Here is a 24,608-nt window from a genome sequence, read left to right as displayed (position 1 = left end):
CAAATTGGGGCTTAGAAGGGTGACTTGCCCCAGGTCCCACAGCTAGAAGGCAGAACCAGGCCTCAAAAATCAGGCAGGTGAGGAACCAGGATTTGCTTGTAGTGCTGGACTCCAAAGTCTCTCCTTTCCATGGTATTTCCCAAAGCGCCTTCCAAAAGACAAAAAACTAGACCAGTGTAGAGTGGGCAATAGTCAACTTTAATGATCTTAGGATATGACATGGGGGGGGGTTAGTAAAGAGGCCGGGGACCCATTTGAACCACCACCTCTGAAGGACCCCTCCCTCCCTCTGGGTCAGGTGAGTTAGCTCGTGACTGGGGAAACTCATCCCAGACCTTGATCTTACCGCTGTATCTCTTCTCTCAGACCACAGGTCACCTGTTTTTGTAAGGCCTTTGAACTAAGAATGGTTTGTACCTTTTGGGAAGACTGTAAAAAAACAAACAAGAATATACAACATACTATATATGGCCAGCAAAACCTAAAATAATTTACTGTCAGGTCCTTTACAGAAAAGGTTTGCTGACTTCTGGCTTAGAGGAGCCAACTAGACATATTGTAGGTACCAGGCTGTGGCAGACTAGAAGATGTTTGTCCTTTTCTGGAGGAAGGGTCCTTGGAAGTGTAACTGTGTGTGTGCAGGGGAGAATGTGTACACCTGGGTACGAGCATCTGTCGGCCCTGAAGGTAATCACAGTTGGACCTGCTCATAAGGGCCGATCCAGCTGTCGGCCAGTTCCCGCAGGGTGCTGTACCGCCGTTCAAACTCCTCCTGGCTGCAGTGCTGCAGGAGCTGACCCACCTCCTCGGTGAGGAGAGCCACGGCCAAGCGCTTATCCAGGGTCTCGCTCCACTTGCTGCCCAGGATGTCATTTAGCTTGGCAGCACAGCTGTCCATCCACTGAGGAGGCAGCATGCTGGGCTGGAGCACCTGGCAGCGGGCACTGAGCATGGCTAGGATGTGGCGGCAGGGCAGGTGGAAGGCCTGGTTAAAGTAGCAGCTGCAGCTGGCCGGGGGCTGGGGCTGCACCCTGTGGGTGTCTTCCAGGATCTGTATGTTCACGTTCTCTGAGCCAGAGCCGATGAGGTGCACGGACTTCTGGACCACGGCGAGCTCACCCAGGCAGAGCTGGGCCGCCGGCTCCGTGCAGATGGTATTGAGGGAGTGCTGGATGCAGGCTTCTACCAGCTGCTCCACTTTGGGGATTTGGGGGCTGATGTCTGAGGTGGAACGATTTTCCTGGGGACTCAGGCCCAGGCTGAAGGCTGCCTTGTCTCCAGAATTCTGCTGCATGTATCGGAGCAGGGAGGTCATGCCCTGTTCCACAGATGGGGTGGTCCCAAAGAACTGGCTGAGGATGCGGGTGGTGACCTCCAGGCCCTGGAAGTAGCGGCTGCTCTCAGCTTGGCTTCTCCAGCGGTGGGCCAGCCAGATGCGGTCATTGAGCAGCCAGTACGAGTGGAGCCTGGGCAGCTGGTCTGGGGGGATATAGTTGATCAGGAGTGCATACAGCTTCCTCAGGTTGCCAGCGGAGGCTGAGCACATTGTGCTCTGCAGGGAGGTCAGGAGCACCTGCTCCACGGGCTGCTCGAGGGAAAGCTGATAGAACTTAGCCTGGAGGAACTTGCAGATATGGAAGGCCGATGGCAGGACCTCAGCTGCGGGGAACTCCATGGCTAGGGTGGGCATAGGGAGGAAGCAGGGATCTGCTAGGATAGTACAGATTCTCTCCCAAGCTGGGTTAAACTTCTTAAACACCTGGAACATCTGGGCCAGGCCTTCAGCATCCTCCTTGGCAGGAATGGCAAGGTAGACCGCTCGGGCAAGGTGGGCCTCCAGCTGCACCCGAGGACCATCCACCAGGAAGGTATATAATACTTTGCCCGTTGGGTTATAGGTCCGGTGGATAAATAAGATCTCAGGGAAATGGGCAAAGACACTCTGCATAAAGTGGCTCTGATAGTTGAGGGTATCTAACTTGGCAGTCTTGCTAACCTGGTACAGAAGCATAGGTGGGCTTGGGTCCTCCACGAGGAGCTCGTTCAGCATTGTCAGGGCCATGGGGGAGAAGGGAGAGGTCTAGATGCTAAGGTCAGAATACTTCTCTGCCAGGCTGCTGTACAGGACGCACTCAAGTGTCAGCTGAGTTAAGGCTGGAGGCTGGACTGTATTCTCCAGATCTCGTTCCAAAGAGGGGCCTATGGAAAGAAACAAGAGGGTTAAGGAGGCAGTAGGGGCCTGGCTCTCCAATGATTTATCCAGACAGTATTTAGTGAACTTACTATGTATCAGCCCTCCTCTCGGGGAGATACACCACAAACATGTAAACAATAAGGACATATCAAGTAATGAAGGTTACAAAGACCACAAGACTGGGTGACAGGGTAAACTGGGGAGGGAGGGGAACTTCAGCTGAGGTGCTCAGGGAGGTCCTCTGCAGGAAAGGAGGATAACATTGGAGCTGAGACCTAACCGATGTGCCAGCCAAGGAATGATTTAGTTCCAGGAGATCTAAGTAGGTGGGAAGGCTAGTGCTGCATATGGTCATTTTTAAAACACAGCATTTCAAATATTCATACAGCACTTTGTATTTACAATTTACTTCTTGGTACCATTCGTTCATTTGGTCCTGGTGTATATGAGAGAACGTGATTGCACCAAACTTGCTGTGTGCTCTTGGGCAAGTCGATGACACTCTCTGAGCCTTCCTCTCTTCAGCCACTGAACGGGGCTAAAAACCGTGCATAGCCGCTCCAGCCTCTGCAAATCCCTCTATGAACCGCCAATGTTTCCTCAGGTTGTTGTCCCCATTTCACAGATGGAAAACTGAGGTTCAAGGAGGTTGTGACTTGCCCAACATTATTCTGCGATTAGCTGGACACTGAGTCTTTGGCTTGAGATTTTGAATGCTTTCCAAAGTACCTGAGGTTGGAAAACCAGGGACAAAGGAAGAGGCCTCTGACCTCTCATCTCTAGTCCGAACAGGAAGATGCTGAAGTCAGACCATTCCAGAATGGGTGCGGCTGGAGCCAGAAGTCAACCTCCCACCCCCCTGGGAGTTGTGTCAGGGCTGACAGCAGTTGTCAGTTGCCATACCTTCCCACTCGTTCCGAAATTACTCACCCACAGCACGCCTCGGTCGCCATTTCTCCCTATTTGACCCAGCCTCCAGCTCTGAAGGCTCTCTAGGATTACCAACCCTGGCGCTGGTTTCCTGTGACTCAGACCAATGGGCCGAGGAGCTCATAGTAGGTTTTTCGGGCTTGGACCAATCGCAGCCTGGCGGTTCGTGGGTGGTGCTGTTACCAGGGTTACCAGGGGCTCGGCTGGCGGTAACCAATGAGAGCCTCAGGACACTGGCATCTAGGCGAGTCTGAGCCCTGAGCCTGGAACTCTCGAACCTCTCATCTGCATATACGACTGGAAGGGCGTGTTGCTATGGAAACTCCCTCAGCGGCCGAAAATGAAAAATAAAATAAACAGCGATGTTTCATAAATGTTTTCTTTTCTGGTCTAATTCCAAAGGCCCAGGAGGGGCAGGAAAGCATGCAGATGTAGTTGTACTGGGTCTTCTGTCTTGGGGAAACTGAGGTTTGCAAATTCTGCCTTTAGGTCAGGGGTCAGGAACCCAACTCTTGGATTTGAGAAAACCCAGATCACCTTGGGAGAGCCTGGTGTTGCCCCTACCAGTGTTTTAGAGAGAGAGAGAGAGAGAGAGAGAGAGAGAGAGAGAGATCGGTCCAGAATGGCGCTGTGACTTGCTAAGGTCATGGAACAAGTGCAAGAACTCCATCTGTTGACCTCTCCCCGGGAAGCTGGCTGGCTACCAGGAGACTGATTACAAACTAGCAACAACAAAAGTAGTGCTGATGCTCATGAATGAGACAAAAATTTTCTGTTTATAGAAATCTAGAAAGGAAACAGACTGGTACTGGCCAACACTGATTTTTTCAGACGAAGAAATTAGAGACTTTCCCACAGCATGCCACCGCACCCCCCCACCCACCCCCAAGCTCAGGCTAGTTGATTCTAGGATTCAGGTTTTTCCTTCCCTGTCTGTTCGGCCGCGTCCTGCTAGAACCCCAGCCTGCCTGAAATCAGAGCTGAAGGTTTGGTTGCCAGGCAGAAGGCGAAGTGCTGGATTACGTCTCTGAGGTATCAAGCTGTTTTGCTTCACAATCCCCACTAGATTCCTTCCCTATTCAAGCAACACACATATTTCTTGTTTGATTTTATTAAAAAAAAAACCTTTAATATGAATAAAAATAGACACAAATCACAGATTCTTTGTAAAGAGCAGCAACAGTCAAGGACCACGCTCCTTCCCTCTGTCCCTGAAAACAGGCCCCAATTTCACTGCATTCGTTTTGTCTCATTCTATCCCGGGCCTCGGGTTCATGTTCCTAAAGTGAGTCAGATCTCACCTCGCGGATGAGGGGAGAAAGAGGCGTGGCCTTTCAGCACGGAAACAGCTTTGGCCTTGAACGAGTGAGGCTCCGAGGAATGCCAAAGGTAGGGCCGAAAAGGAGTGATTCAAAGGACTGTCAAAATGACGGGGCTCCTCTTCTCCTTGTCTGAACAATCTTCCTACCCTAAGAAGACAGGGGGTGAAATGCCGACTCCTGGTGAGTCCTGCCTCCTCTGAGCTCTAGGACTTCCTGGAGGAGAGGTTTGGGCCCAGTGCACCAGACCAAATGCTTCAATCATGAATCGTGGTTCCAGCAGGAGGGAGTCCCTCCACTTCCTCCTGCTTTCCCCAGAGAAAAGGGAGGTGGCCCACATCCTTGAGGTCCCCTGGCTGCTGAATGGGCTCCGATAGCTGGCAGGGGTCAGCCCAGATGTCCACAATCTTGCGCAAGGTGGAAAAACGCTCCTCCAACTCCGGCCCCTCACTCTGCATTAGCAGGTTTCCTAGCTCCCTGCTTAGGTCCTGAATCATGTCCTCCCGTCCTTGCTTCCCAGGCTGGCCTGTGTTTGGGACCCCGACAGGGTCCCGGAGCTCCCCACCAGGCCCGAGGAGGTGCTGGTACCTCTTCTGCCACCGGCGGCAGACCATGGTTTCACCCACAGGCTTCTGGCTGGTGTGCAGCAGGGCCAAAATGTGCCGGCACGGCAGGTGGTACCACTGTTGAAAGGAACAGCTGCAGCTACAGCCGTCTTTGCTAACCTGGTGAGAGTCCTCTATCAGCTGCACGTCCGCTGAGGAGCCACCCACATCCACCAGGTGAGTGGAGTTCTGTACCACCTCCCATTCGTTGTAGCACAGCTTATAGGCCAGTTCGAAACCACTCTGGCGCAGGGAGTCCAGCATGCCGCCGTGGGAGGGCTGCCCCTGTGGCTGCTGCTGTATCGGCGCCTGCGGCGGGACCTCCTTCACAGGGGTCTGGATGAGGCTCCCTCCACAGATTCCAAAAGGCTTCTTGGGTTTTGGGGGCGAGTTTTCTGGCTGCGCTCTCTTTAACCTGGGGGGAGCTGTGGGCAAGTTTTTCACGCCTTTGGTATTGAAGAAGTCTATGTAATCCACAAAGCAGAGGATGCAGTCCAGCAGGGACTGCGGCTCCCGGAAGAGGTTCGACACCTTGCTGGTGACGATGTCTAGGCTGTCCATGTAGGTGCTGCACGCGTGCAGGCCCTTCCTGACGTGCATGTACCACAGCAGTTCGCAGGAGAACCAGTGGGCCTGCAGGAAGCCGAAGAGCTCCTCGTCTAGGAGGGCCTGGGACATCTGACAGAGTCTCTGCAGGCTGGCGTCAGAGGTGACAAACACAGCCTCCCGCAGGGCCTCCTTCATGAGACTTTTAAAGGACAAATTTGCTGAACTGCGATGCAGCTTCTTCTCCAAGAGGCGGGTTGTGTGGTAGATGGAAAGGAGGACACGGGCCGCAGGGAAGATCTCCTGCAGGACAGCTCGGTGAGGGAAGGACGGGTCCACAAAGACCACCTTGACCTTGGGCCAGTCTGAGTTGAACTCTGTAAAGATGCTCAGCATCTTGGCCACAGACGTGGCTGTCTCGGCCTTGAGCACAGAAAAGTGCACCACTCGGCCCTCTCGCTCCTTGTTCTCCACCAAGAAGGCATAGAGAATGTGGCCCTGGGCGTTCTCCACCCGATGCAGCAAGAGACTTTCTGGGAAGCGGACGAACAGGCTGCTCATCTTGCTGCTCTGGAAGCTGAGCAGGTCCAGGTCCTGGCTGTTGCCTACACTGAGGGAGGCCAGGGAACCCTCATCCACCTTAAGGAAGTTCTTCATCACTTTTGCTATCTTGGCCAGGTCAGCAGGGGTGATACCCTCCTGCTCTGGCTGTGGGGTTGTTTGGACCTTATCTGAGCAAAATGATGGCTCAACCAGGGGCTTCTTGGCCATGTCCAGGTCTTTTCTGAATGCGGGCTGCTCGGGCTCCGGTTTCTGCAAGCACATCATCTTTTGAGACTTGCCAGCCACATCTCCTCCAGGATCCGCAGTTTTGCAGTCAACATGTATGTGCTGGGTGTTGAGTTCACTGATAAACAGCCTGTCCAGTTTCTCACTGTACCGCAGCAGCAAGTATGCAGGGCACATGTCCGCCCCTGGTGTTCTCTTCCTGTTTGACTGGGTCCGAATGCAGACAAATTTCACCTGCACGTATCTGGGGAAGGCAGAGTTGACAGTGAGAAAGGTGCTGACCACCCCGTTTCTTTTATAAATACGACAAGGCCCTGCTGGGACGGGCAGTGGCTGACATGTTTTCTGGGGACCGCGACGCAGTGCAGGGTGTAGGGAGGCAAACTGGCATTCACTCTCCAATCCCAAAGTATGCAGCTCATTCTTCACGACCCCAACTCAAACTCCCTTCATTTTCATCTACAGCAGTTCTCAGCCCCAGCTCCTTTCACTCACTCTCCCTTGCCCATCTGTAGCTGCCAACAACTCACTCTGAGGGTGGGTACAAGGGAAAATAGTAAGAGGCAAGAGCAGAGTACCCAGCTGCTTATGGGGAGGCGGGAGGAAGGGAGTTGGGAGAAGTGGAGTAATGGTGATAGGAAAAAATTTTTTTAATTAAAAAAAAAAAAGCCACCCTGGCTGGTGTAGCTCAGTGGATTGAGCACGGGCCTACGAACCAGAAGATCCTGGTTCGATTCCCAGTCAGGGCACATGCCTGGGTTGCAGGCCAGTTCCCAGCAGAGGACTCATGAGAGGCAACCATGCATTGATATTTCTCTCCCTCTCTCCTTCCCTTCCCTCTAAAGATAGATAGATAGATAGATAGATAGATAGCTAAATTAACAAACCATGTCCCCTTCACCCTTTTGGGAGCCACTGTCAACTCTAGACAGCCAGAATAAGAGTGGCCCTCGGGGTAAAGTTATGCCTGGGCCTCCTCTCTGAGACAGAGACCTCTGTTCATCTTTCATTTAAAAAGTGTCCACATCCTAAGAGATCTTGAGAGCCCCTGGGCTAGGTCATCTTTGGGGTCCCTGCCGGCTGGCCACTCAAGTGGAAAGTGATGATTCAGAGGGGAGGACACTAAAGTGATTATCTGCTCTTCCCCTCTGGCTGTCACCATTTTTTCTTCCCTTTATTCCCCTCCACCCTGCACTGCCCACCCTCCAACATTCCCCCCTGCTTAGTTCATGTCCATGGGTCGTACATAGAAGTTCTTTGGCTTCTCCGTTTCCTATACTATTCTTAACCTCCCCCTGTCTATTTTGTACCTACCCATTACGCTTATTCCATGTACCTTTTCCCCCCATTTTCCTCCTTTCCCTCTCTCCCTCCCTGCTGATAACCCTCCATGTGATCTCCATTCCTGTGATTCTGTTCCTGTTCTGGTTGTTTGATTAGTTTTTGTTTTTGCTTTTTAGGTTCAGTTGTTGACAGTTATGAGTTTGTGTTCCAGGCCCGGATCAGGTACCCCCTTCTCCAAGCAGCCTTTGTGGCTGCCCTCAGCCACAGTAATTGCTCCTTTGTCTGTTTCAGGGCATTTACTTAGAACCAAACGTTTAGCAGATTCTCTGCATAGCAGTATGCCTAGTGGTTAAACGGAATGAACGCTGCAGGCTAACTGCTCCATTTGAATCCCTAACTCTAACCCTAACCACCACCCAGAAGCTGTGTGACCTTGGACAAATCACTTCACCTCTCTGTGTGTAATTTCCTCAACACAAAATGAAACTACTTTTACTAGGGTTGTTATGAGAATTAAATAAGCCACACTTCACCAGTGTTAATAGAAAAAAAAAATTAAATTTCCAGTTGAAAGTAACAATGGATTAAGATACACAAATGAAATCATAGTAACACTAGAGCCGCACTTCCTTAAGCCTCTGCTACCTAATTCCCCACACAGACAATGCACAGCCCTGGCCCTGGCCCTGGCCCTGGCCCTGGCCAGGTACCTAAGCTGGTGAGAGCATCATCCCGATACACCAAGGCTGCAGGTTCGATCCCCAGTCAGGGCACATATCAGAATCAACCAGTGAAGGCATAAGTAACTGGAACAACACAATCAACATTTGTCTCTCCCTTCCTCTTTTTAAAATCAGTTTAAAAAAGAAAGAGAGAAAATCCTTCTGGACAAAGGCAATTAGAGGGGTCTCATCCCAGTATGGCTAGATTTGAAACATATCTGTGTTTCCCACAAAAACAGTGTTGAGAGAACTTGGGAATTGATTACTTTTTTAAAAGGATTATTCTTCTGTCGATGAATTATTTTGATAGGAATGGAGATTCTAGAACATCTTGAAGGTGGAATACAAATACTACTATTTTGGGGGTTTAGGAGAATTGAAGGAGTTCCCATCAGACTGTCAGCTGATTTCTCAAAAGAAACCTTACAGGTAAGAGGGGCTGGAAAGAAGTATTCCAAGTCATGAAAGGCAAGGACCTACATCCAAGATTGCTCTGTGGGAGGGCAGATAAAGTGCTTCCCAGACAAGGTCAAGTTAAAGGAATTCATCATCAACACTTATTATATGAAATGTTAAAGGGACTTATCTAAGAAATTGAAGACCAAGAATTATGAATAGTAAAATGAAAACAAACTCATAACTATCAACAACTGAACCTAAAAAGCAAAAATAAAAACTAATCAAACAACCAGAACAGGAACAGAATCACAGGAATGGAGATCACATGGAGGGTTATCAGCAGGGAGGGAGAGAGAGAAAGGAGGAAAATGCGGGGAAAAGGTACATGGAATAAGCATAATGGGTAGGTACAAAATAGACATGGGGAGGTTAAGAATAGTATAGGAAACGGAGAAGCCAAAGAACTTCTTTGTACGACCCATGGACATGAACTAAGCAGGGGGGAATGTTGGAGGGTGGGCAGTGCAGGGTGGAGGGGAATGAAGGGGAGAAAAAAATTGGGACAACTGTAATAGCATAATCAATCAAATATACTTAAAAAGGCAAATGTTACAATAATTAATAAATAATTAAAAGAATAAACTCTGTGTTTCATGTAAAAAAAAAAAGCCAGCTAGTGTTATCACAGCTCTTAGGCCCTGTGATATCCGCTTGGGTGTTTCTGCAGTGCATTCCAATTGAATGGGGCTGTGTTCAAGTGACAAAGCCTAGTGTCTTCCCAGCACCCAACGCGGTGCTTGCTCCTCCTTCATTAAACATCTACTAGATGAGTGACTCAAGAACCCGGGTGGTTAGAACGGCTCACACCCCTGCCTCCTCGGGGAGTGTTCCTGCCCCAAGGCCAGTGAGATGGGGCGGGGAATCTCTGCTGCTGGCATGACATGACATAGCCTGGGCATCTCACCCACCCTTCTTCCAACACCCCAATCCAGCTGGTCCTGTTTGCTCACCCTGCGGGGAGAGCTTAGAGAAACAGGCTATGCCAGGACCGCAATAACAGGGTGGAAGGGCCCAAGGCTGAACGTGCACCTGTTGTGTGCACAGTGCCGGGCCAGCAACACCATCCCAGCTCAGGACCAGGACGGGGCTGGAGTAGCCCTGCAGTGAGGCACACCCGGTGAGGGACGACTGTGGCATGGCCTCTGCCGACATCTCCAGCCTCGTTTTCCGCCCACTCGCCACCTTGTTGTTTTGTAGTCAGACTGTCCACAGCTTCCCATGTTCATTATGCTGTGTCTCACCCCTGTGCCTTCGCTCGTGGCCTTCGCTCGTGTGTGTTTGTCTGCCATGCTTTTCACGCTGGTCTTCATCTCGAGCTGTACTCATCCTTCGGGACTGTGTGCAACCATCAGCTTCTCTAGGAAGACCCCCCCTAGGCCATTAGATCGGGCCTCCCCTTCTGCTGCTTCAACATCCTAGCGCGGCTCTAGCTCATCAAATTATATTGACTTTATGTGCTCTTGGCGCAACTTCGTTAAGCTAGTCCAAAGAAAAGGTGCCCAGGAGCGCCAACCAGAAAGCTCTTTCTGCCTTTCTTGGTTCCGTTAACGACTGCGCCTTCCAGGGTAGAAACCTTGGCATTCTTTCTAATCCCCCTTCTCCACGATTCTATCTATATCCAATATGTTAACAAGTCTTTTCTCCTACCACGACAACATGTACTAAGGGTTATCATATGCCAGACTACATGGAAGTCTCTGACATGCATACTTTTTATACTATGGAAAGGGTTCTATTTTCCAAATTTTACAGATGGGGAAACAAGCTTAAAGAGGTTTTTCTCAAAGGTGAGAATCTGGGATTTAATCTTGCAGCCGAAATGGAAGGATATGGGAGTTGAACTAAAGCCTGCTTGGCTATAGTCTGCACAGTTAACCGTTATGTTGCCTGTTTTTTTTTTTTCAAAGTATTTCTCCCTTTTCTGAATTCTCCTTTATCCTCTCCAATTTGATCCTCAATTCATTGGTTTTTCAGCTTCAATAATTTCCTTGAAGACCTCTAAACAGATTTCCGGCCAAGATGAAGGTGTAGGTAGATACACTTTTGCCTCCTCACACAACCAAAAGGACAACAGCAAATTTAAAACCAATAACCAGAACTGCCAGGAAATCAATCTGTATGGAAGTCTGACAACCAAAGAGTTAGGGAAGAAACATTCATCCAGACCAGCAGGAGGGGCAGAGACAGGAAGTGGGGGGAGAGGACTCACAGCAAATGGTGGCTGGTGACGGGGCGGTCCCACATGTGTATGCCGATAAACTGGGAGCAAGACAGACCAAGCAACCCGGAGTTCCAGTGCGGGGAAATAAAGCCTCAACATCTCTGACTGTTAAATCCTGTGGGGGCTGTGCAGGCAGGAAGAACTCTCAGCCTCACAGGAGAGTTCGTTGGAGAGACCCACAGGGTCCTAGAATGTACACAAAACTGCCCACCTGGGAATCAGCCCCAGAGGAGCCCACTTTGCTTGTGGGTAGTGACAGAAAGCCAGCCAAAGAGCTGAGCAAGCAGCACTGTTCCCTCTAGGACCCCTTCCCCCTCATACAGTACCACAGCATGGGGACCTGGGTTGCCCCCTCTCATGAACACCTAAGGCTCCGCCCCTTACTATATAACAGGTACCTCGAGACAAAAAAATATGGCCCTAGTGAGAGAACAGATCAAAGCTCCCAAAACAGAACTAAGCAATGAAGAGATAGCCAACCTATCAGACACATAGTTCAAAATACTGGTAATCAGGATGCTCACAGAAATGGTTGAGTATGGTCGTGAAATGGAGGAAGAAATGAAGGCTATGCAAAGTGAAATAAAGGAAAATGCACAGGGAACCAACAGTAAAGGGAAGGAAACTAGGACTCAAATCAACAGTTTGGACCAGAAGGAAGAAATAAGAATTATTTCTTCTAGAACAGAATGAAGAAACAGGAATTCAAAAAAATGAGGAGAGGCTTAGGAACTTCTGGGACAACTTTTTTTATTTTAAGATTTTATTTATTTATTTTTTAGAGGGAGGGGAAGGGAAAGAGAGAGAGAGCCAGAGAAACATCAATGTGTGGTTGCCTCTCACATGCCGCCCCCACTGGGGACCTGGCCTGCAACCTAGGCATGTGCCCTGACTGGGAATCAAACCAGTGACCCTTTGGTTCACAGCCCACGCTCAACCCACTGAGCTATACCAGCCAGGTCCTGGGACAACTTTAAATGTTCCAACATCTGAATCATAGGGGCGCCAAAAGGAGAAGAGGAAGAGAAAGAAATTGAAAACTTATTTGAAAAAATAATGAAGAACTTCCTGAATCTGGCAAAGGAAATAGATTTCCAGGAAGTTCAGGAAGCTCACAGGGTCCCCAAAAAGTTGGACCCAAGGAAGCACACACCAAGGCACATCCTAATTAAGTTACCCAAGATTAAAGATAAGGAGAGAATCTTAAAAGCAGCAAGAGAAAAGGAGACAGTTACCTACAAAGGAGTTCCCATAAGAATATCAGCTGATTTCTCAAAAGAGAACTTGCAGGCAAGAAGGGGCTGGAAAGAAGTATTCCAAGTCATGAAAGGCAAGGAACTACATCCAAGATTACTCTATCCAGCAAAGCTATCATTTAGAATGGAAGGGCAGATAAAGTGCTTCCCAGATAAGGTCAAGTTAAAGGAGTTCATCATCACCAAGCCCTTATTATAGGAAATGTTAAAGGGAATTATCAAAATATGAATAAAATGACAACCGACTCACAACTATCAACAACTGGACCTAAAAAACAAAAACTAAGCAAACAACTAGAACAGGAAAAGAATCACAAAAATGAAGATCACATGGAGGATTACCAGTGGGGAGGGGGAAAGTGGGTGGAAAAGGTACAGGGAATAAGAAGCATAAATGGTAGGTAGAGAATAGACAGGGGAGGTTAAGAATAGTATGGGAAATGGACAAGCCAAAGAACTTGCATGTATGACCCACAGACATGAACTAAGGCAGGGGGAATGTGGGTGGGAGGGGGTTTCAGGGCAGAGAGCGGGTAAAGGGGAGAAAAAAATGGGACAGCTGTAATAGCATAATCAAAAGATACTAAAAAATAAAAAGATCTCTAAACCTCCCGTTCTTGCTGGCATCGTGCTTTCCAAACCCAATGGGTAAGCGGGGTGAAGCCTCTGTTATATTCTTCCTGCTTCCTTTCAGCTTTTTTATCGAGAGATAACTTACACTGAAGTACACATTCTTTTCTAAGAATTCTTTGAGTGCTGTGGTTATTTTACTCTGTACTTATTTCTATCTCCTAGCTTAAAGCAAAGACTCCCTTCCAGATAGGGATAGGGTTTTATACAGCCTCCCTCGGACATCTGCAGGGGGCTGGTTCCAGGAACTGCTGAGAACACTAAAATCTGCCTATGTGCGAGTCCCTCGTACTAAATGGCATAGCATTTACATATCGCCTATGCACATCCTCCTATTCACTTTAAATCACCTCCAGATTATTTATAATACCTAATACAATGTAAATACTATGCAACTGGTTATAACTGTGTTGCTTAGGGAATGACAGGGAAAAAAGCCTGTATGTGCTCAGAACAGACACAACCATCAGCCATAATAGGCCTAGCTATGTGCTATGTATTAGCAACAACCCTCTCCCTAATATTTTCTATCTGGTTGGTTGAATCCATGGATGCAGACCCTGCAGATATGGAGAGCTGACTGTAGTCTTTAAAATCTCCCTTAGTGCTTACACCAAAGGGCGCTCAACCAGGGTCTGGAGGAAGGCAGTCAGCCAGCCCTGCTGGATCCCTCCAACCTGCTCTGTAGGTGTTTGCATTCCCCTGCCTGCCTGTGCCCCTGTGCACTCCCGGCGCCTGGCCCTGCACCAGGCACAGACTAGGTCCTGTAAACACACATACTGAATGGCACTAACGAGTGTATCCGACACAGAAAGTTCTTCCTGTGACATTGGGAGAGTTTGGTCAGATGACTTGGCTTCTAGTCTTAGCACACATCACTTGTACTAATAACCATGACTTTGGGCAAGTCCTTCTATTAATTTCAAACATTTACTAAGTCCTACTGTGTAATGCACCAAACATTGCTGATGGCTCAGAAGGCTACAGAGAGCAGTTACACAGTCTCTACTCTCTCAGTCTAGTGAACAGAAAAGTTATTAAATAGATGTCCAGTAAAGTCAGGATTAAATGGATGGTTAAACAAAGGTATAAGCAATACACTTATATAAATAGAATTCACACTGATTATGGGGATTAGAACAGATTAACTAAAGCTTTCCATGAATTTCACACAGAATTCTTGTGTGTAAACCGCACCTGCAGCAATGAATAAACTTTTTAATAATTAGAGTAAAGCCATTTTAGACAATATAATTTAAGTTAGGAGCAAGACTCAAGAGTCTGAAGATCAGGCCCTGGCTGGTGTAGCTCAGTGGATTGAACCTGCGAACCAAAGGATTGGGGTTTGATTCCCAGTCAGGGCACATGCCTGGGTTGCAGGCCAGTTCCCAGCAGGGGACGCACAAGAGGCAACCATATATTGATATTTTTCTCCCTTTCTCCTTCCCTTCCCCTCTAACAATAAATAAATAAAATCTTTTAAAAAAATTTTTTAAAAAGAGTCCAAAGATCTGATTTAACGTCTAGCTTTACCACTTAGTTGTGTGAACTTAGATACGTCACTTCACTTCCTCTAGGCTTCCAAATACTAGTCTACAGATATGAAAATAACAAGAGTATTGGTCTCTGAATAGTCTGTATCTGATCCAAGAATAACCAGAATCACTAAAAGTAAACTCACCTAAAAAGCTCCAACAGGATCTCTTGGTGCCCACCCAACATCCCGCAGCCCCCTCTTCCCTTCCTAATAGAAGGCCATCCTCCCTGCCCCCCATAGCTAAGCGCTGCAGGCCTAGTCCAAGCCAATTAAAGCAATCTCATTAGGCATGGACACTGAGAATGGCCCAATTCTGGACAAAGAAACAGGATACGAAATCTGCAGGAAACCGAGGAAGGCTCTTTCTTCTGGATGTGACTCCTGTATTTGTGCCATGTGGGAAGCCATCCTGAGGGCAAAGCTGAGACCTGAGAATGGCAGAATGGAAAGAAGCAAAAGCCTGGGCCACTGCAATAATACCCTCCAAAAGGCCCACCGCTGGGCTTCTAAGAAATAAGGCATTTTGCTCTGGCTGGTCTGGCTCAGTGGATTGACGGCCAGCATGTGAACCGAAATGTCCCGGGTTCAACTCCCTGTCAGGGCACACACATAGGTTGGGGGCATATGAGAGGTGACTGATCAATGTTTCTACCTATCACACATTGATGTTTCTCCCCTTCCCTTTCTCCCTCCCTTTTCCTCTCTCTAAAAACTAAAATTAAAAAAAAAAAGAAATAAAGCATTTTGAGTCAGGGTTTCTGTAAATCGAAGCCAAAAACAACCCCATAGTAAATAGGAAAAAAGATTTGAATGGGACTTTATCTCTAAAAATGAGACTAGCCCTGGCTGGTGTAGCTCAGTGGATTGAGCGCGGGCCTGCCAACCAGAGGATCCCGGTTCGATTCCCAGTCAGGGCACATGCCTGGGTTGCAGGCCAGTTCCCAGCAGGAGCCAGTTCCCAGCAGGGGATGCACGAGAAGCAACCATACATTGATGTTTCTCTTCCTCTCGCCTCCCCTTCCCCTCTAAAGATAAATAAATAAAATATTTAAAAATAATAATAAAATAAAATAAAAACGAGACTAAAATTATGAAGTTAATATATTTCACAAAACCTAAGTGATCATGGCAACTATATGCCAATTCTTAGAATCATCAAAGAATGACTTGAAGTGTCAGCTGTTTTTTCCCCCGTGTATAATTTGTCCTTCTGTTTCACTTCCGCAACATGCAAAGGCTCCTGGGTTTTATCACGTTTCCCTGAAGCCTATTTTAATTTTTGGCTATGTAAATCCTTTGCTTTTCAAGTTCCCATCACATATTCATCCTTCTGACTTCCCTTCCCCATTTGTTAACTGATATAAGGCTGAGGGTGTTGTAAGGACTTCAAGTCCTACACTCTTAGGAGATGTGCAATTTCAGTGTGCAATCAGTTTTATTTGCATTGTATTATCCTGACATTTACCATACCTACTTATCAGCCAGAAACTCCGGGAGACGTGGATGGGGCTGGTAGGGATAAGCAGGAAGGAATGACTAAGTAGCGACTCATTTTATAAGTGGCCAGTGCACTAGCAAGATTTTTGTGTCATGAATCCTGCTTTCTTAGCAGCCCTGTGACAGTGGATACTTGTAAAAGGCAAACTCAGATAACAGAGTTTACTTAGCTCAAAGGCTGTCATGTGGATTAAACAAAACAATGCCTCTCAAGTTCTCAGCAGAGTGGAACGCATTCCAAAACAGGGTGCAAAAGAGGTAACTACTGCGCTCTCGGCCTGCCCCGCCGCAGGGGATGGTGCACAGACCTGCCCCAGCTTCCCGATCAGGAACAGCAAGCAGACGTGCAGCACCAAACCCAATCACCTGAAGGCCCGCAACGCCTTTTGCCACAACAGGCTGATTCATGCAAGATGGTGGTGTGGAGCCAGCGGCTGACAGCAAAGCTGTTGTGGTCATCACGCGTGAAAGCCAGTCACCTCCTACGGGCCAGCGAGTGGACCACCATCAGCAAGAATGCCAGGGCCACCCTGAGCAGCACTGGGCACGTGACTGGCAAGAACAAGGACTGCCGGGATCTGGGCAGGGCCAGGGCCATTTCCCGTGATGGTGAAGAGGGAGCAGGCCACCCCACCAGGAGCTCAGGAGCACCCCTTGCCCTGAAGCAATAAAGGTATCAGCCAACTTTCCTTCAAAAAAAAAAAAAGCAGCTATGAAACTGAACAGCAATGGAGAGAGACATCGGAATACTCCCTGGTATGCAGAGCTTGCTAGAACATTCTGAAAAGGTTTGAGGCCTTGCCTCGTTGCACCCAGAGCAAGGTTAGAGTAAAAAGAGAAAATTAAAAAGAATACTTCCTGGTCTGTGTAAAGAATATCAACCCCACAACGGCCAACGACAGCCATATATAAACAGCATGGGGTAGGAAATTGCATACAAAACTACAGCATCTCCCCACCGACTGAGACCGTTGGTCATTCAGTGGCAAGTCCCACAGAATGTCTTCGCCTCTGAAATACCTACCACTTTCTATCATGTGCTCGTAGTACAGTTATGACCTCAGGAAATATTTACTGAGTACTATGTTTCAGTCACTACACGTATTTTTTCCTTCTTTAATTGAATTTATCGAGGTGACATTGGTTATGTGTATTTTCTTATTTAATCTTCACCACAACTTCCTCATCTTACAGAGGAATACACTGAGTGGCCAAGATTTTTAAGAAGTCTTGTCCAAGGTCAAGGGCAAAACCTGTTTTTCAGACTCCAGAGTTCTTGCTTTGGTTACTTTTTTTTTTAAAGATTTAATTTGTTTTTTTTTTTTGAGGGGAAGGGAAGGAGAGAGGGAGAGAAACATCAATGTGTGGTTGCCCCTGGTGTGTCCCCTGCTGGGAACTGGCCTGCAACCCAGGCATGTGTCCTGACTGGAAATCAAACTGTGATCATGTGGTTTGCAGGCCGGCACTCAATCCATTGAGCTACACCAGCCAGGGCCCTTTTTTTTTTTTAAATCCTCACCTGAAGACATGTTTTTCATTGCCTTTTTTTTAAAGAAAGGGAAACATCTACTCGAGAGACAAGCATGGACCAGTGGGAGGCCTCCTGTACGCGCCACCCAGACCAGGGATCACACCCACTGGTGTGTTCTTAGAAACGTGTCCTTACTGGGACTCTAACCAGCAACCCTGTGGTTACAGGAGGACACTCCAACCAACTGAGCCACACCAGGCAGGCAGAGAGCTCGCACTTTTAACCCCTATGCCAGCTCTTCCTGAACTTCTGGGAATCACAGACCACCATCCACACCGGCCATATCCACCTGTGTAAAATTTGCATTGTTATTTTCAAATGGTTTGCTTTAAATCAGCTCGCTTTACTCTATATAACAAGGGTCTTGGGTTAGATATTAACGTAAATACTTACTATTAAACTAATCTCACCCGTCCACCTGTAGTATGAATATCTGGTTGCAAGAAACACTGAGCCCACTAAATTTTCTCCTAAAAACATTTCCCCCACCCTCCTTGCCATCTCACATGAGAAGCACTCATTCTACACAGTCATGTACCAGTCAGAAAGCCTAACACTGTGCAAGAATATTCCCTACATAAAAATATGAACAGTAAAATGACAAACTCAAGTTATTAACAACCAAACCTAAAACAAAAACAAAAACAAAAACAAACTCAGCAAACAACTAGAGCAGGAACAGAATCAAAGAAATGGAGATCACATGGAGGGATATCAGCGGGGGAGTGGGAGGGGGAGAGATGGGGAGAAGGCACCGAGAGTAAGTAGCACAGACGGTGGGGAGAAGATAGACGGGGGCGGGGATAAAAATAGTGTGGGAAATGTAGAAGCTGAAGAACTTGTATGTATGACCCATGGACATGAACTAAAGGGGGGAATGTGGGTGGGAGGGGGGTATGCAGGGGGGAGGGGAATAAGGGGGTGGAAATAGTACAACTGTAATAACATAATCAATAAAATATATATATTTTTAAAAAAGAATGTTCTTTATAACATCCAAACAGTCTCTGCTGAAGGCCTGGGATGCTCACGAATTCACTCCCTCATAAAAGAGCCCAGTCCACTGCTGTCCTCAAGGGTAGAGACCACTGTTTACCCATCTTTGTGCTGAGGCTCAACACCCAGGGGTCAACATTTTACCTTTGACTAGAAGTTCATTGAATGGACTAGTAAATGCTGTTAAAAAGCTGTTACAACCCAGCGGACTTCCACTGAGATGGAGGTGTAGGTGGAAACACTGTGCCTTCTCCCACGACCAAGTTTAAAGACAACAAAGTTTTAGCAACAAAAACACAGCCAAAACACAGAAATTTGACCTATACAGAAGTCCGACAACAAGTAACCGTTCAGCCACACCAGTAAGAGAGGTGGAGCCAGTGGCAGAGCGGGGTCGGACAGGAAAGATCTCCTGACCCCAGTCATGCAGGCAGCCGTCGGCAGATCCCAGGTGTGGGGTAGCAACGGGCGGACCCAGTGAGGGCGCAAGGCGGCAGGCTCACCGCGGTCACACATTTGCGCACAGATAAACCAGTGAAGGAGCAAGCAGTGAGACAGACCACGCAGGCCCCAGTGGCAGGAAGCAGCAGAGGAGACCGCCATTGCCCCTCTTTGAGCCTGCCCCCACATACAGCGTCACAACCCAGCGACTGAGTTGCCCTGCCCTAGTGAACACCTAGGGCTCCGCTCCTCATAAGTAACAGGCACGAACAGATCAAAATATGGCTCAAGAACTCAAAGCCCCAGAGAACTCTAAGCAACCAAGAAATGGCCAACCTATCAGATGCACAGTTCAAAATATTGGTGATCAGAATGCTCACAGAACTGGTTGATTTTAGTCACAAATTAGAGGAACAATGAAGGTTAAACTAATTGAAATGAAGGGAAATGCACAGGAAACCAATAGTGATGGAAAGGAAACTGGGACTCAAATCAAGGGAGTGGACCAGAAGGAAGAAAAAAATGTCCAAACAGAAAAATATAAAGAAACAAGAATTCAAAAAAACGAGGTGAGGTTTAGGAACCTCCAGGACACCTTTAAGCCTTCCAACATCCGAATTATAGGGATACCAGAAGGGGAAGAGGAACAGCCACGAGTGGAACACTTATTTGAACAAATAATAAAGGAGAACTTCCCCAGTCTGGCAAAGGAAATAGACTTCCAGGAAATCCAGGGAGCTCAGAGAGTGCCAAAGAAGTTGGACTCAAGAAGGAACACACCAAGGCATATCATAATTACATTAGCCAAGATTAAAATGAAGGAGAGAATCCTAGAAGCAGCAAGAGATAAGGGGACAGTCACCTACAAAGGAGTTCCCATCAGACTGTCAGCTGATTTCTCCAAAGAGACCTTACAGGCAAGAAGGGGCTGGGAAGAAGTATTCCAAGTCATGAGATCCAAAGACCTACATCCAAGATTACTCTATCCAACAAATCTTTCATTTAGAATGGAAGGGCAGATAAAGTGCTTCTCAGATAAGATCAAATTCAAGGAGTTCATCATCACCAAGCCCTTATTGTATGAAACATTAAAGGGACTTATTTAAGAAAAAGAAGATAAAAATATGAACAGTGAAAGGACAGCAAACTCACAGTTACTAACAACCACACCTAAAACAAAAGCAAACCAAGAGGACAGCTAGATCAGGAGTGGAACCATAGAAATGAAGATCACATGGAAGGTTAGCGACAGGGAAGTGGGAGGAAGAGAAGGGGGGAGAAGGTACGGAAAATAAGTAGCACAGACAGTAGGTAGAAAATAGATAGGGGGAAGGGCAAGAATAGTAGGGGAAATATCTAGAATCTAAAGAACTTGAGACACGTGGTTATAAACTAAAGGAGGGGGAATGGTGGGGAAAGGGGTGTGCAGGGTGGAGGGGGATGAAGGGGGGAAATATATCAACTGTAATGGCATAATCAATAAACTATATTTTTTTAAAAAGCTGTTACAACCCATTGATTAAGAAGGGCAGTTAAGCACTCAGACAATAAACAGGCCGGCTTTGACCTTCATTTCTAACACCCAGGGGCTTTCTTAGTTTCCTGAAATCCTACCCTACTTCCTGTTCCAACGTGAGCCCTCTTTTCTGCCCATTCCTATTTTTTCGTGGCTGTAACTGTAATAAATTCAGACCTCGCTGGCTCACACCAGGTGATTTTTGAAGGTGAGGGTGCATTTGCTATAGGTTCTCTTATTTTCCTCTTCCAAGTCTTGAAAACCTTAATGGCTGTTCCTGGCTTCCCCTTTACTAAATCTTTCCTCTCCTGCCTTTTGCTCAAGCAAATGGAATTCAGAAACTCTGAGCTGTAATGGAAAGCAGATACGTAGAAACTATTAGTCCTCTTAACATTTAACTTCTCTTAGCTGTTTCCCATCTGCAAAATAATATTATTGCAGTTAATATTCACGGAATGATTGCTATGTGCTAGGCGCTGTGGTGTTATTAACGCTACTGTAGCACTTTCCATTATTGACACATAATGGGAATAACAAAACCTGCCTCTCTGACAAGGTTATTCTGAGGACCAAGTCACATAACGAAGGTGGATGTGCTTTGTAAACTATTTCTACAAAATGTTAGGGATGACTTTTTTTTCCTAATCTAGAGTCTGCACTGGTATCAAGTGCCAATCAGCGCCCCCACCCTACCATTCAAGATTAAAGTCCCCTGTCGTTCCCCATCCAGCACTCCAGACTTTTCCTTTGGAGTACTCCCGGTTATTTTAAGGAAATAATTATTGCTGTGATTAAAGTTTAACGTTTGTCTCCCTGAGACACGGAGATGGGATGACCAAAACAAGGTGAGGTGGTGTGACATGGAACTGGACCTGCCAGCTGCTGGCTTTGAGGGCAGAAGAGGTAGGGGACCATGAGCCAAAGGGGTGGGCAGACGCTGGGCAAGACGAGGACATGGATTCGTTGCTAGGTTCTCCAGAAAGAAATGCAGCCATGCTGGCAGCTAGAATTGAACCCGGGGCAACTCGTGTCTGACTTCTGCAGAACTATTAAGATAATTTGCATTTAAATCACTACACTGGTGGTCATTGGTTAGAGCACCAAATAGAAAACGGATTTCCTCTCTTGTGGGTCCCTATGATTGGTCCATTCAAACATTACTGAAAGTCTGCTATGGGCCAAGACCTGTGCTTGACTGGGGATGGTCCGCCTGAAGGGTGTTGACATGCAAATGTGAGGTGTTCAGACTTGATCCCTGGCAGTAGCGCTGTGCCAATCAGCAAGAACACAAAAACTGGTGAGCCACAGTCCCCCGGGGAAGAGCTCAGCCAGCCTGTGGCAACCTCGGCAAACTGTATTTCAAAACAAAAATTTAGCTGCTGTATCTCTCCACACCATGCCCCTCTCCCCTCTTGGAGAGTGAATAAAAACTTGACTCCCTACCCTTTCTTCCCTTTGTGAATTCTTTCATAGTCTTTGCTACCAACCGCCCTAACATTCTGGTGGCCCGTACAGGGACATTCTCTATTTCTCCCTCTCTTCCAGCCTCCTGAGACTGGCAACTAGGGGAGCAATGGGCAGTGGAAGCTCGGCTGGGCTGACCCCCTAACCCTGTCTTAGGTTTGGAGAGAGGATTCTAAATAATCGCTCTGCCAGGAGTAACAGGTGCCGTCAGAGCAGATTCAGGGCCTTAACGCCTTGCTGGAAAGTGTGCTGGATGCTGAAGAAAAAGTCACGATGAACTACAACAGAATTTCTCCTGATGGGTCCAAAATGACATCAGCTTGCACAAGAATATTTATTTTAACAGTTATGTGCAACTATACCCCATTGGGGGGCACTATATTAATACCTCTTACATATTGTTGCTTAAAGTGGGCCTTAAACAGGTTTCTTTGAATATCAAAACTGAATTTAAAGAAAAAATGCTATGCAACTTGTAGTATAGGATACAGAGTACTGAGGTGATGGTGTACAAAAACTAACACAGAAGAAAAGTGATGGGCAAGGTCATTCAAACCAATGGACATGGTTAAGTGTAAGGACTAAGAAGCCATGGGCTTGGGACAGGGGCTGAGTATGGAGAAGACTCGATATGGATGGGCACAGGGTGCAAGATGGTGAGGTCAGGGGGTCAGATGGCCTGGAGGGCCGGGTTAAAGGTCTTTGACTCCATCCTGAGAGCAATGGGAGGCCACTGCATTTACCTGACCTGCACTGTGCATGTTTCTGTGTCATTCTCACTGCTTAGAAAGGTGCTACTGACATAGGGTCAAGTCCAAATGCCTCACGATGGTACCCAAAGCCTTCTCAGGTAGACTGCAACTGACTTCATCTCCTGCCAAGCACAACATCCCACCTCATTTCTTAAATATGCCACCTTCTCTCACATACCTGGACCTTACTTCATAGTTTCCTCTGCACAGGAACTTCAGGTCAAACTCCTCCATGCTACTCAGACATTAAACACTGAACTCCTGTTCTAGCCCTTTGCATTCATTCGTGGCTCAGCAGAAACTATCACTTCGAGCATGGAGCCTTTCTCTCCTTCTCAGGCCTTTGTCACTCCCTTTGCACATCTCTTTTAAAGCATTTATCACATACTATGCAGTTTACTGGAGTAGTAAAACCTACCCATCTTTTTGAGGGTAGGTTGGTTTCTTATTCATCTTTATGTTATCTGCACTCAGCATGGCCATGGACTTCAGAGAAGGGGAAAGAACGCAGCCTGCCTCCCTGAATGGGAGCTTTGGCCAAACATCTGGACCCAGATGTACTTTGACCCTCGGAGTTGGCTCTTGTCGTGTGAGAGCTGAACTGAACTGCTTTTCAATTTGTAAAAAGTGGACAAATTCACATACAGCCCAGATTTCTGACTTGTATTGCCCCACATTCTGGCAACACTGAGTCTTTATTTTCACATGGTGGCCATCAGCTGGAGTTGATTCTATAGGGCCTGCTCTTCATGCTACCCCATCCATGTGTCTGCGGTCCCTAGCACAAAGACCTGGTGTTGGTTGTTAACTGCATCACTTTTCTTGCAGTAAAATTAAAAGGAAACTTCCTTACACTAGGTGGTTTCACCTGAGCCCTGAAATGCACAGACTGGAGAACGCTGCTTAAGCCACAGGAACTGAGTTTGAAAAACGGCCGTTCATCTCAGGAGCTCAAGAATGAATGAACGAATGAATGAACGAAAGAACAGAACTAACCAACAATTGACTGAATTACTGCTTCGTAAAGAGAGAGGTGAAGGAAATTATCCTCAAGGCAATTTTTACCGATTTGTGAAGGCCATACTTTGTATACTGCACGTGCTCTATGGGACAAATTGCACTTAGTGTGTGAATTCCAGAAAAGCTGTGAATGAAGGACTGTGAGTGAGCGAAGGTGGTGGAGTGGGGGTTCAAAAACTGATGCTTGTGTTGGTTTGGTTCTCTTTCCACCAGGCACCCAGTAGGTGCTTAACGAGTGCCTGTTGAATGCTTCCAGAAACAAGGGCCTAACTGCATTCCCTCCTCCTTCAGGCCGCCCTCCAAGGGACTGTCTGGCCTCCTCTCCGCCCTCCTGCCCCGTCCCCATCCCGCCCTTACAGGATGTCCTCACGGATAGAGGTGCCATGGTTGAGGTTGTGGAAGCGGACGGAGACGCGGTCCCTGAGAATGAAGGAGCACCTGTTCTCCTTTTTGTAGACGCTGAAGCACTTCTTGAAGTCCTCGTAGGTCCTGAAGCAGCTGCCCAGCTCCATAGCTGCCCCCTCAGCCTCCTCCGGGAGCTGGGCTAAGACCAATTACCAGGGTCGGAGGTCACACTATAAGGGTCTACAGGCTGGCGTAGACCCAGAACGCCTTCAAGGTGAGCCCCAATTGGGTGGCCTGTGATGGAGCCCAAGAGGAGCTCAAGTCTCAACCGGTGAAATGGGTTAGGGGGGCGTCTTTGCTCTCAGAGGGGAAATGACGCTCAGCGTTTATTATCTAGTCCCTGGGCTCCGCCCCACCACGGTCACATCCAATCACACGTAAGATCTTCAGACTGATACTCATTTTCTCCAATCACTAGAGAAAAGTAGCCGCACACCCGAAGACTGACAGGAATTCTGGCCAATCATAATTTGTACCCCTTATTCTCAGGGCTC

General features: G+C 47.5%; 2 protein-coding genes across 5 annotated transcripts; both read right to left on the bottom strand.

Annotated features, from left to right (window-relative positions):
* Positions 1 to 468: 468 nt before the first annotated feature.
* On the bottom strand, positions 469 to 24,147 carry ZSWIM1 (zinc finger SWIM-type containing 1). 3 transcript variants are annotated; one of them, XM_037044164.1, is made up of 2 exons: positions 24,067 to 24,147; positions 469 to 2,199 (listed from the first exon to the last, which is right to left on the bottom strand). In XM_037044164.1, the coding sequence occupies exon 2, from the start codon at positions 2,060 to 2,062 to the stop codon at positions 692 to 694; it is 1,371 nt and encodes a 456-aa protein (XP_036900059.1). In that variant the 5' UTR covers positions 2,063 to 2,199; positions 24,067 to 24,147; the 3' UTR covers positions 469 to 691. The 3 variants fall into 3 exon arrangements, with proteins under 3 accessions (XP_036900059.1, XP_036900058.1, XP_036900060.1); XM_037044163.1 differs by lacking the exon at positions 24,067 to 24,147 and adding an exon at positions 3,125 to 3,229; XM_037044165.1 differs by lacking the exon at positions 24,067 to 24,147 and adding an exon at positions 3,098 to 3,207.
* ZSWIM3 (zinc finger SWIM-type containing 3) lies at positions 4,023 to 24,535 on the bottom strand. 2 transcript variants are annotated; one of them, XM_037044161.1, is made up of 2 exons: positions 24,067 to 24,535; positions 4,023 to 6,627 (listed from the first exon to the last, which is right to left on the bottom strand). In XM_037044161.1, the coding sequence occupies exons 1-2, from the start codon at positions 24,219 to 24,221 to the stop codon at positions 4,701 to 4,703; spliced, it is 2,082 nt and encodes a 693-aa protein (XP_036900056.1). In that variant the 5' UTR covers positions 24,222 to 24,535; the 3' UTR covers positions 4,023 to 4,700. The 2 variants fall into 2 exon arrangements, with proteins under 2 accessions (XP_036900056.1, XP_036900057.1); XM_037044162.1 differs by having other exon boundaries at positions 24,148 to 24,535.
* Between the last annotated feature and the right edge of the window lie 73 nt (positions 24,536 to 24,608).

This window comes from Sturnira hondurensis, unplaced genomic scaffold (assembly GCF_014824575.4).
Source record: "Sturnira hondurensis isolate 20B ecotype Veracruz unplaced genomic scaffold, ASM1482457v3 Scaffold0004136, whole genome shotgun sequence".
NCBI classification, from domain to species: Eukaryota; Metazoa; Chordata; class Mammalia; order Chiroptera; family Phyllostomidae; genus Sturnira; species Sturnira hondurensis.
This window is presented reverse-complemented; position numbering and strand designations above follow the sequence as displayed.

Excerpts from the sequence above, each read along its gene's own strand:
- ZSWIM1 (XM_037044164.1), bottom strand. The coding sequence starts at position 2,062 with ATGGCCCTGACAATGCTGAACGAGCTCCTCGTGGAGGACCCAAGCCCA.
- ZSWIM3 (XM_037044161.1), bottom strand. The coding sequence starts at position 24,221 with ATGGAGCTGGGCAGCTGCTTCAGGACCTACGAGGACTTCAAGAAGTGC. Across the intron at positions 6,628-24,066 it reads TCTATCCGTGAGGACATCCT|ATACGTGCAGGTGAAATTTG; the intron begins GTAAGGGCGGGA and ends TGCCTTCCCCAG.